The sequence below is a fragment of the Nipponia nippon genome, unplaced genomic scaffold, assembly GCF_047370975.1.
Source record: "Nipponia nippon isolate SJK-2023a ecotype South Korea unplaced genomic scaffold, ASM4737097v1 scaffold_1, whole genome shotgun sequence".
NCBI classification, from domain to species: domain Eukaryota; kingdom Metazoa; phylum Chordata; class Aves; order Pelecaniformes; family Threskiornithidae; genus Nipponia; species Nipponia nippon.
The window spans coordinates 122,007,567-122,020,740 of record NW_028262290.1 but is presented as its reverse complement, the minus strand read 5'-3'; the positions used below and the strand labels follow the sequence as shown (position 1 = coordinate 122,020,740).

Below are 13,174 nucleotides of genomic sequence, written 5' to 3'. Positions count from 1 at the left end.
ATGAGCCTAGGACCCAGAGGAAAGCCACAGCAGTGGTAAGTCACCATGCAAGAGTACAAGAACAAGTCTAGAGAGACGCTCCTCATTCTAAGACCTTCCTGTTTCTGAAAGTTGCACATTACATCTTCTGGGACAGATGCTGTCTCTATATTTAATAGCCTCCCACTCACTTAGTAAAGACTATCTAATAACATTTTGCCTTTCAAATACTTTTCAAACCTATACACAATTTTGGCATCCAAGGCATCCTAGTTTTCATTCACCTCCTTTTATTTTGATCCTGTTTTCAGCTCATTTTCTTTGAGGCTCCCCCACAGCAATATTAACAGCTAGCAAATACTTCCTATTCAGCCACTCCAGAGCACTTACTAACACTATACTTCCCTGATTTGCCCTTTCCCTTCCCATCATCAGAAAAAAAGACTCCCGTGTAGTCACGTTTTGTCACACAGAGTTCATTCTGTACAGAAGAATAACAAAAGTGATGAAAAGTACTTTCCCCCGCTCCAATGTTTCCGTTTCAGAAATGGAAGAGGACTGATAAAAGTATTCAAGAGAAGCATTTGACGGAGTTAGAGCAGTCTAAGTATTTTCCCTTTTGTTCTCTGCTCCTTTCCTGATAATTCCTGAAATTCTATTTGCTTTTTTTGGACCACTACTAATTGCTGGACATTTTCACTGTTATAACACCAAGATTTTTCTCTTGACATACTAACTAATTCAGAGCCTATCAAAACATGTAGATACTACTACTGCAGGAGCTCAACATGGAGAGGCAGTATGAAAAATTCTGAGCATAAATTATTACTAAGTGCAACAGTTTTTACCTGAGGAGGAAAAATGATCCAAACTTCACTTACACAAAGATCAGCTTCAACTCAATTACTGCCACTCTGGAATGAGGTTTTGGTATTAAAATAGACACCTCAACAGAATTATTTATCAGGAGCGGGCAAAAGGAGAAAAAACAAATCCACTATTAAGAAATATTAGCAAACTAATAGAGAGTAGAAGTATAAGAATCAATTTTCCATTGCACAAGTGTCTGATATCATATATATTGAACAACAGTTCTGTTACATCGTCACAATACATTGTACATGCTAAACATTTAAATGGGTTCAAGAAGTGACCGGAAAACTTATTGAGGAATAACTCACTGATCGCAATTGAGTATAAAAAGTTATAGTCTCTATCTAGCACAGGAAGCCCCTGAGCTGCAAATCAACAGCAACTGTAAGAGTATTCTGATCAAGTAGAGTTGCACCTTTCTGAACAGTACTGGGCGACAGCTATATAAAAACCATATTTAATTGTCATGCTTAAGAATTGAAAGAGTACCGAAACACCAAAGTTACTTATTCTCCTTCAAAAAGGATTTTAATTATACTATAATTGCTTCCTGACAAGTCCACATCACTCAAAAAGAAGAAAAAAAAAAGTTGATTTTACTTCACACACTTCAGTGAATGCTAGTCTCCTCAAAATATCATCCATCTTTTCAAAGTCCAACTTTCAAAGATACTCAGGATCATGATTTTGACTGCAGTTAACACAAGATTGATATTGTCAGCATCTTGGGGCAGGGAGGAATCCTTTCTGCTTGCAGTTATATGCATTTTTTTAATATAGCAAACAATTAGTCATGAGGAAAGCAATCTTTTTTGTTTTTGTAAAGATATCAATAGAAGTGCTTAAAAGAATGAAGATAAGAGCAGGACTTTTTTTTTAGTGACTTAGCATTAACACCAACAGCATACATAAAATAAATACAATAATCATTTATTTCTAATAGGGTTGGTTGTTTGCTTTTAATACGTCCCACTTTCAAAGTGCGTTCTAATTTAAACAGATTCATGTCATTTCTATTTGGAGGCAGGGGACACCCTCAACCCATCATTTTACTGTTTTTGAAGTCCAAACGGTTTTTTACCTGTCCAAGATATTGATCTGTTTGAGGACAAAAATTCTGACATCATTTCCGAAGAGAAATAAATAACATAAATCTTCATATGATGACCTCTTTCAGATTTGGTAAAGAAGCTGAAGACTGACCACTGCTAATATCTACCTGAAGCTTCTATAATAAGGGCCATTAAATTTTATAAAATGAAATAAAACTACTATCAGTTAACACTTTTAAATACTAATCAGGACATCACACAGGTATTTATTAATAAACTGTTGATCCAGCCACTCAATTAAGCATGTATTGACATTATCCAAAATGCACTTCATTAATTTCTCATAAATAGGACAATGTTTATTTATTAAAATTGCCCAGTTAACTTAAGTCTGCTCCAGTTAGTGAGGAATGCCAACTTGCTGCTTTTATTCATAAACCTCTAAACATCAACCCACTAACTACAGCAGCCAGTCTATCATGCAGACCATGCTGTTCTTCACCTACACCAGTTAAAACATAATAGTTACTTCTCCCTCTTAATTATTTACCTTCGAATTACCTTCCTTGTGATGTTTGGCACAGGATCGAAGCTGAGTTATCCAGTATTGTTTCTCTTTTGCATCAGCAGCTAGAACAGAAACAAGAAAATGCAGGGAATCACACATAAACCAATATTCTTTTTTTGCATAAGAGAAGGTGACGGGGTGGGAAGGGGGGAGGATTTTTTTATTCGTTAGGACACACTATAAATTCTAATTTACGCTACTTAAATTAAGTACGTGTAACTTCTTCAGTACAACACATCTAAACCTCAACTTAAGATGCTGTGGCCAGTTGGAAGAGATAAGGTTATGAGTCTTCTTCATGGTTATCTCCTCCAAGTGTTATTAAAAGCAGAATTACCTCAAGATGACTTTTTAAAAAATTTTTAATCCACTTTTGTTTTACTTGTCTCTCTTTGTGAAGGACAAAGGCCATGCCGTAGCATTTGTATCAGTAAAACCTCTACACTCAGGATGTCAATCAGCTACCAAACTAGCTATCAGTTCCCCAGATACTTAAGTACTTCTGTTTTAATGTAGTTCAACTAAATCTCTCTTTAAACCTGCATTCGCATGCAACTTAAAGACAAGAATGAAAACCAGAATTTCCCCCATACATCTTCAAAAAACAGCTTTAAAAGTTATTGAAAAGGTTGTCTGCAGTCTGTATCAGGTGGCTTCTGTGTAATATCAGTAAGTATATTTACGAAAGAGGTTTGGTTTTGGATTTTTTTTTATTAGCAAACCACTACTAGAGTAATCCTAATTAAGAATACTAATACAGAGTGGATAATTTCAGTAAATATTTTCTCTTACTTCCCCTGCTATTAAGTATCTCAATGGTTATTGACTCAGCATAAAAATTATTTCCTGATTTGAATCAAATTCAAAGATCTCATGAAATTAAAAGCAGCATATTGTAAGTATTGGATAATCTCAAGTAATGAGCAAAGCACGATAATGAAACCACAAGTGTTCGTGATTTCTAGCTGTGCATATTCCAAAACATTTTAACAGAAACTCTCCCTGGTTGTGCTTGTGTTTCAGTTTTACATACAAAACAGCAACACACTGTACCACAGGGCAGTCCTGCATACTCTGTCCTGCAGCCAGCTGATAAAACTGTGGTCAGAATAAAACTAACATAATTTTAAACTTCTGTTACACTGTATTACATGTCTTTTTTTTTATATACCAGTTTATTTTCTGATAAACTTGCTTGATAGGAAAAGTACCCAGAGTAATCAACCATACTGAAAATACCTTAGAATCAGAATCCTGCTGGTTGGTTTGTTTGTTTTGGTTTGGTTTTTTTTTTTTTAAATATTCAGAATTAACTCTTACATACCCTATATTGTCTTTCTTACGTTTGGGAGCAAGGGAAGGCAAAATTTTATGTTAAATGTACATTCAATTATTCCAAGACTGACAAGAACAGACTATCTTAACAGCCTTCCACTGGCATCTTTTCCTTCTCCGACTCATCAGCAGATTCGTTACTGCACATTATCTGCAGGATGGTGTCAGGGGAGAACAGCATTAGAAATGAAATGCTATGCTGTGGACAGCAATGAAAGCAGCTTTTTCTTCCCTCAGAAGCAAACAAGATATACTGTACAATCAAAATGCCACAATAACAGCTTAGAGAAAGCATTTTGAGTTATCTTCCAGCCCTGAAAGTCTATATATTGTAAATTCACACACATTTAACTCTAGATTACTGTTCCACTGCTTTTTATAATATAGTACGTAACAATATAGATGTATAACCACTACTTTCTGACGGTATAGGGAAGTAAAAGAGAAATGAGATATGAAAGAAGAGACACAGAAGTGGGAATAGGAGAGAAGAACAACTCAGTTGGCACTTTAAGCAGCACTGTACCTCTCAACTTATACATCTCTCCATTAGCAGAGTAGACCACCAACATATGTGGCACTTCATCACTGGGCGATATTATAGCTCCAGCTAAAGATAAGGTTCCTCGTGGCTTCTGGTTTTTACTTTGTTCATTCACGAAATACTGCAGAATCCCCGTCTCAAAGTCCAGCACAAAGTACCTGTTCAAAGAAATCGCAATCGTGTAGTATTTCTGCTAAAGAGTTTTTCATGCATTTACTCAAAGAAGAGCACAGAATGATCTTAACTCAAGATCATAAACAAACAAATGAGGTTAAAGTAATTTTTATAATAACTCAATTTTGTAAGGTACTGTTATTTTGATGATTAGGTTTCATTTTTTAAGGGCATGTGTGAGCTATTACTTTACTCATGTTTCTTTCAGATTAATGGTGAGGATCACATACAAGACATAAAAGCAAGGAAAGGAGTTTTTAATTGAAGAGGTTCCACTGAAGAAGTATGAGACTGCTTCTTTTGGTTTTTTTGGCCCCTCCCCCCTTTTTTCCATTTATAAACTTGAAAGACATGCTAATTCCTCACAACTAGTCTTTTGAAAAGGTGACACTGCTTTTGCAGAGCGATAAGCACAATTAAAGATACCATAGTATTTTCATGTTTGTGATAATATTTCACATACAGATGTTGAGTGTAATTTTGAACATTGGCCAAGGGAATTGGACATTCAGTTCCCAATAAGGACAAGATAGGAAGTATGAACACCCATGTACAAGAAAACAATTAGTAGTAGAGAGAAGTAAAGTCTAAATTCTATTTGGTCATTCTGCTAACAAATTCTAACATTTTTACTGCTGATCGTATATTTAGGATCAGGAAATACTCAGCCAGCGAAAATCCAGTAACCACAAAGATTTTTTTTAAAAAATAATTATTCAGAATCACAGTACATTGAGGAAAAAGAAGAAGGGAAGCATAGACGACTGGAGAGGAAAGGAAGAACAAGAGTAGTAACTCTGCCTGAAAACTTTTCCAGGACTTTATTTTCATGTGTAAGTGACACAACTAATGGACTAAAGAAATAAATGACAAATGATAGCTACTGAGTTTGATGATGATCTAATTCTTAAATTGGTTATTCTTGGATTGCTTTTGCAGGATTCTGAGGAAAGCCTCAGGAAGTTGAAAGAAAATGTTTTATATAATAAAACCAGAATACATTTAGAAATAAATGGATTCAAAATAAATCAGAGTTCTTATTCACATTTAAACTTACTAAGCCAAATAACATTTCTTGTTTGTAGGATGGTAAAATTTTGCTCCAGTATAGCTCTGTGGGGACAGGAAGGGGCAATGGGCTCCTCTCGCTAAAGACAAAACAACGTTCCCTACCCATCTTCATTCACTCGGTTTTGACGAACACAAGCCATTCCACAATAAACCAACTGCTAGGACTGCAAGATTATACAAACAAAAATAAACTAATTGCATTGTCCAAGTGCACCAAATGAAAGTGGAGATGTTTCGAACTTACTGTGTCAGTCTCAAGAGTAGGAAATAAACTTTTTTTTTTTTTTAACTCCAAATAAACCTATCTTTCACAACAGCACAGATCTTAAATTTCATTTCCCTGTGGAAATCATGTGTGTTATTACACAAAACAACTATTTAACACTAACTCTTTGCCAAGAGGAGACAGCAACTTCTTGGCTCACATGAAGGACAGTTTGCTATGACTCACAAGAGACTAGAGTGAAGATGACACAAATGCAAGTTACCCTCTCAGTTTCTACCAAAAAACCAGCCCTAACAATTCAGCTAATACCACCAACATGGGCATTTGGAATGCATATTATTTCCTATTGTTTCTCTAGATAGGATTAGCATAGGTCATATGAATTTGTGTACAATATTTCAGAAACTGTGATTATTCAGACTTCTGTAGCTTTGTATAGCCCAAATTTGCTCAAGTTACTACTCTGTTTCAAAGGTGGCATTTTGTCTTAGCCCTTTTTCAGTATGCCCACATGCAGGACACCTCTAACCTTTCCCATCATGGAGTTTTTCCAGGATTATCTCCACAGCCTGTTGAGGTTCTTGGTGTTCTTGCACTCATCTCTTTATTCAAGCTAAATAAGCCTGGACATGATGCAAGCAATCATTGCCTAAGATTTACAGAGCTTCAGACGCTTTGCTTGGGCAACCTTCCTTTGCCACATTTATGCGTAACTCTACTGCCACCACCTCCACACCAGAACAAAGATCAAATTCTCTTTAAATTACTCACAGACTAATATCCCGTCCCAAGTAATTTTAAGCTAGTGCATCACTAGCCCTCGCTTCTGCCCTGACTCCATCTCCCGTATCTCCCATAAATGCCTCTGCATCCCTTCCCTCACTGAACAAATGGAAAGCCTCCCTTTTGTCATCATGAAACGCATCTCTTCACCACCTCTCTACAGAGTTTACCTTCCCCACAAAAAAAGGACTAGAGAGATGGCAAGCTGAATGCCAATCATCACAATGGTTTCAATACTAGTGTTAAAAATAAGACGGCCCTAAATGGAAATTGCCGAAATTTCAGAAGATTACCTTATTGACTTGCGTTACACCAGTCCATAACCTTCCTCTTTCATTTGACATTTAAATAATTTTACAATACTTCTCTCCCACCTACAGAACGCTTTTTCTCTTCAGGTTGCTTAATGGGGAGAAATGATGCACTTAACTGCAGGTGAAAATAGCAAAATTGGAAAACATACAAAACATACAAAAAAAAAAAAAAGTCAGCCTTGCACATTCCATAGTAAATCTTCAGTTCACTCATTGTCAGCTTTCCTTGTCCATTTTAGGGATATCTGTTACATATTCAGGAGAAAAAGCAGAGCACTAGACAGAAGTCATCCTGTGCCCCTGAGAAAATGCTACAGTAGTCTGGCCCTAGAGCAAGCGTTTCTCTCCATCCAACTGACAAGTTTTCAGCAATCTCTTTGGGTTTAGCAAATAAGTACTAAACTTTATATGTAGTTATGTCCATTCTGAGTCTGTGCCATGCTCATTATAATTTCATTGTACTTTTATTGTTCAGGTACAAATTACTAATTTCAGCCTTTGTTATCAGGCCATCTTTTATCAATTACTACCTTGGAAGTCATCATTGTGGTTACTGTAGTACAGCTCTACAGTTAAGAAAAGGAGGAACAACAATTAAAAAAAAAAAAAAGGCAAGAAAAATCATCTTGCCTTCTCCTATCAAGACCAAAGGATTTGGGGAAAAAAGTTCCTCTGAGTCTATTAGAACAGAATCTATTAAGTTACATAAACACTAAGAGCACTTCAACTCACAGTTTTGCATGCTAGACCAGCAAAGCACTCCCAGAGTGACTGTAAGCTCCATAAAGATGTGCTTTGCACTGCCATAAAGCTACCCCAGGGACAGAAACCAGCCATTCGAGTACAGAATACACCTTTACCAGCATAATGACATCCGAGAGCAGCGACTTCTGCAAATCCACATGTGCAGAGACAGCATCCTTCCACATCCTTGTCATCACAGCTACAGCAGTAGTGTTAACTTGACCTTCTAAGCCAACCATGACCTATTTTATGTATAGTATCAGAAAAACAGAACATTATCATTGGCCTTGTACCTTCAGTTTTCAGTACTTGTGATGACGTCTTAGTTGCCTGTAAAAGCACGCAACGTGTTTCTAGCACAACTCAAGCAGTAATCTTAAGAAAAAAGTAACCAGATCTCACAAGTCTTCACATCACCTGCTTTGCCTTCTTTGTTGTCCCAGATGCATCAGTTTCTGTCTGCCAACTTTGAAAGTTGTAAGAGAAAAGAGAATTATCTACAGAAACATAAGTCCCAACCGCCCAACAAAAACTGGTCATGTCAACAAAACAGCTTTCCTGTGACTTTGGAGAGCTCAGGAACTTTTCACAGTCATCCTGTTCGTGACACTGTTCATATCACACAGAACCAAGTATTTGCTTTTCAAGAGTTATGGTTTGATGCACAACTCCCCTCTTCACCTTTCACACAGTGGTATCACAGAAAAAGATAGACAGGAGTAAACTGCACAGACAACTAACTATAGTCTCACAAGAGAAGCAGGGAGATAATGCACTTTGAAAACCACTAAAAGGATAGGAGAAGCCAGGAGAAAGAATAAGGAATTAAACGTCAAATCAGGCAGCGCAAGACTTCATACGGGGGGGGGGGGGGGGGGGGGGGCACAGAAAGAGATAGAAGGAACAGAAGCAGCTTTCAAAGACATTTTCTTACATCCCAGACCAAGTGATGACCCAGTTCAGACCATCACAAAAATGCAGAAGAAATGGAGACCAGATTCTTTCATTAACTGAGGATGGAAAAGCATTATATATATAAAGCAGAACAGAAGTAAGAGAATGGCACATGTTCCATTTTAGCAGCCCCATGTAACTGTATCAAAAGGATGGGGATATCTTTTCACTGTTAACTTTTAACAGAAGTCAATTGTTCTGCACACCAGGGAAATAATAGCACTAACCTCTCTAAAACTGATTAATCTTGCCACCTCATCCTGTATTTCTCTACTGGCCTTGCTCACAGAGCACACATTTACCCATGATGTTGTATTTCTATAATTTACAGATTAATATTGATGAAAACTAACATACTCTTTAGAGAGCAGTCAGGTAGGAGGTAACAGAGTCAAGTTATGTCGTACTAGACATACAATTAGTGCTATGCAGAAATGATGAAATAACTGTTACTGACAGTAACAGTAACTTCCAAAAGACAGCTAAAATTTTTCTGTTATTCCAAAATTGCACAAAATCATCATTTTGGGTTTTTTTTAAATTAATGTTCATTAAAAGAGACCATCTAATGGTAAGCTAGAAAATTACCGCTTTAACACATTTTAAGGAGTTTTAACTGCTTAAGCACTGTTCAAAGTAGATGCATAAAATTACAAGCAAGAAAAAGCAAGCCATTTCACAAAAGAAAAGCCTTGGCCAATGGATTTCTCACTTTAAACTCAAATCCATTCAGAGAATACAGGCTTCCTGCTCCTCTGGCCCAGCCTCCCTCAAGCTCCTGGGATTCACCAGGATACTCCCCTCTGCCATTCCAACCAAATGCAGATGCATTACCAACTGATATCAATTACAAGATAAAACAGTCAGCCACACTCAGCAAACTAGAATTTTATTGCTGTTCTATCAAGTTAAAAAACAAAAACAAAAAAAACCCAAACAACAACAACAAAAAAACAAACACCACGCAAAACAAAAGTCTGACACTACCAGAATTTTTAAGTTACTCATGAGTTTGTCAATATGGCCTAATGCCACTTTATTTCTATTTTACTTGTCATATTTCAAAATCAGCGCGCTCTCAGAATAAACCCTAAGTCTTATAAACTCTGGAACTGTTTTAATTGAACACTCATCATGTTTCATTCCTATCCTCTTTATCCATTCACCTTGACAGCCATTAAAAAAGAAAAAAGAAAAAAAAATTCAAGCAGAACAAGTATGACATATTAGGAAGCATAACTATGTTGCCTTCTGAAATCTTGCAGGCGAAGAGAGAGACTCAAACACTGTACCAATAAACTATTTCAACTGGATTGTGCATTCACTGGTATAAGCATTTATTATACTAGTAATTATAATATATTAATGTTATAATTATATAATAATTTATTATTAGTTCCCCATTCAAGAAGAATTTAAGAAAAAACAATGACTATGGTTTAAAAAGTGATAAAATGCTGGTGGTACAGTAGGAGGTGAAAATGGTCTACCATCAGAGCGTGTCAACAGAGAACGGCAGCTATACAGGTCTTCCATGAGAAAATTTGGTATTTCCAACACTATCCCAGTTTGAGGCGGGAGGGTGGAGTAGGGTGGAAAGACACCCAAAAATATCAGAAGCACACAATATTAACATTTCCTGTGTGATTTACTCACCTCACTGGATTTAAGAATTTTCATTTTCCCATTTCCAGTCAAATTTAGCATTTCCATATTCTCCAGTGGAAATGCATACTTAAAAAAAAAATAAAAAACAAATCAAAACATTCCTAGGCATTTAAACATTCAATTGCACATCCATAACATGGTGCACTGCTCATTGAAGCTGTCACTCGGATGGAAGTCTGCAATGCACCCAAAGGTATGTTTCCAGCAGAAAAAACACCTCTTAAAATAACTTCCTTCTTTTCTCCCCTTATTCTGAACACATCTCAGAAACCAACCATCTGAAAATAAGTTTTCACTACTCTGTAATCCCAAGATATTTTCAAGGTAGGACTGCCAAATCTTTCCATTGTGTAATGTATTCCTAGTGATTTGAATCCTCCCCACACCCTTCTTCCCCAGTTAAGTCAGTTTTCTGGACCAGATTTTGTACAACTTCCAGTTTTAATTCGTAATGTGATAGAGGCTTTTTTAAATCAAGACTTTTGCAACTGCACAACTGCAATCCCAGTCAAATCTTCAATTATGGACTCAATCTGCTAAAAAACTGCCCTCTTTTGGAAAGCAGAATTGTATTAATTACTTCCTTGGGTTCATAAACTAGCCTACGTTGCAATCCATGCTTCATAGTTGGACTGTGCCTAATCCCAGAGCTCATCTGTTTAAAATTGGTATGGATGCCCAAATACTGCACAGCAGCATAGAAAAATCCTTTGACTAAAGACAAAATCTTCCACGATCTCCAAACAAGACAATGGTTTTCATGTTATGATGACCTAACACAGCAATTACTTCTGGATGGAGAGGCATGCTGGGTTTCTACAGCAGGCTAGCCTTGCTTTCAGCTTTTTGGAGATTTTTTTTCCCAGCTACTTTCTCACAGAGAAGCTGTTCTCTCTAAACACCACTTTAGCTCTTCGACAGACACCTTTTCTCCTAAACCAGTCTCACAATACATACTTTATGATCTACTTTTTATTTTGCTTTAACCATAAAAATGCAAATTGTTCAGACAAAATACGTTCATTTGAAACAGCACAAGGTCTTCACCCTCATTTAAAAGCTTGATAGGCAACATCACCTTCCCTATCATATTAGAAAAGTAACAATTCATCTATTTTCCCTTCTCAGACTGCTGAATTTATTATTTCAGACAATGTGACAAATACTATGCTCCACCACACATTTCAGCATCAAATTAGCTCAAGAACAGAAGCAGCTCACCAGCAGAAGAATTTCACTGCATTCTCCCATCACTTTGTTCTCAACATTTCTGAGTTTCCAAACATGTGTTTTCCTTTCACTCCATTCCAGTTTTCCTCCAGTGACTGCCAGGGCATGTTCTTCAGTGATTCCATAATCCTCAAAAAGAGGACATTTTCAAGAATAAGGAATCAAACTACTCTACAATTCTCTTCCTTTTTTGTTTTTTTAAATGTAGTTAAAAAAAACTAGATAAGAATTATGGGATAGGAAGTAAATGACTGTGTCAAAGAAAAGCAAAGTTTATGGTTCCAGTAACTGAATGAGATGTCACATATTTCATTTTTAGGAAATGAAAATTTTTGTATCTTATTAGGCCATCTTGGAGATGACATTTATGCAACTGCGTAACTCTTTGTTTCCCTTTTAGCTTGAGCCATAAGATTAATGGAATTATTCATGCCAATAACAATAAAGCATGGCATATACATTTGACAGTCAAGAACTTTATTATTAAAAATCATCTCTAAAGTTGTAATTTAAAGACAAGTGTTTGGGAGAACATACTTACATGTTGGTAACTGTTTAACATCCTTTATGCATTGAGGTTCCTCAATTTATTATTTTCTAACATAAGGAAATGTAAGAACCACAGTATTCATTAAAAGCTTTACTGACTTTGAGCATCTCTGAATGAAAACTGGATTTTTAAAATAGTAATTTTTCTGCATTATTATAATTGCATATCACTCAAGCTGAACTACAATTTGCTGGATTTAGAAGTGTTCCACATCTAAAATGGAGATAAGAAATAAAGGAAGTATTATCCACAGCTAATAGATGGACTGGTTGTTTCTGATCATCATGCCCTTCATGATTTTAACATCCACAGAACTCACACAAATAAAATCTTAAGAGAAATCTCCTTTCCTGTTTTGTCAAGTGAACAATGAACCAAAATGTCACTTCTTTCTCAGCATCTGCAGAAGCTACAATTGCTACTGACCAGCTCATCAGTTCATCAACTTCGGCTTGCCATGCCAATTACTTTCAACGGTCTGAAATTCTATACAGTCAGCAATAACATGCTGCCCAAATTTTATTTAAGTAAAGAGACTACAGTAACTATAAACACTAATATTAGTTTTCTAATTTCAAACAGAGTTGCTTAGGGGTTGCTTTTTAGGACTGAAGGAGGAAAAATAGGCTTAAAAATAATGCATCCATTTTTACCCATCAGGCTTAGAATTCATACAGATTTGTGAAAAAGTACATTCACCATACTAACCTATGCTTTAGCACAACATGGCCGCATTGGGGGGTAACAACTGCAATTTAGGGGCAAGCACATAAACCAAAGGTACACAGTTGACGTTGATACCATAAACAGCACTTACTGCTCACAGCCCACCAAACTGGCTGGCTGCCCCGTGCTACTTTGTGTCATTTAGTAGTCCTTGCCACCTTCCTTTTTATTTGCTCTAAACTCACTACTACTTAATAATTAAGCAGACTCCAATTTTTGTATTGCAGATCAGAGAGAAACGGCAAGCAGTGACATAACTGGGGGAATAAATTGGCTGGTGCAATCTTAATTCTGGCAATGTTGTAATCCAGCTCGATTCAGGTCACAGATTAAAAACAGCTCTTCCAGATAGGAAAATACATTTTCCTTCATAAGAAAAACAA

The 13,174-nt window shown here is 36.4% G+C and overlaps 1 protein-coding gene across 1 annotated transcript in view; it reads right to left on the bottom strand.

Moving 5' to 3' along the window:
• OSBPL10 (oxysterol binding protein like 10) overlaps window positions 1–13,174 on the bottom strand; it is a 122,394-nt gene that overhangs the window by 82,510 nt on the left and 26,710 nt on the right. The window contains exons 2-3 of the mRNA XM_087770775.1: window positions 4,334–4,509; window positions 2,455–2,534 (exon numbers count right to left, since the gene is read on the bottom strand). Of these exons, the coding sequence (XP_087626901.1) occupies window positions 2,455–2,534; window positions 4,334–4,509 (256 nt within the window). The remainder of the gene's footprint in view (window positions 1–2,454; window positions 2,535–4,333; window positions 4,510–13,174) is intronic.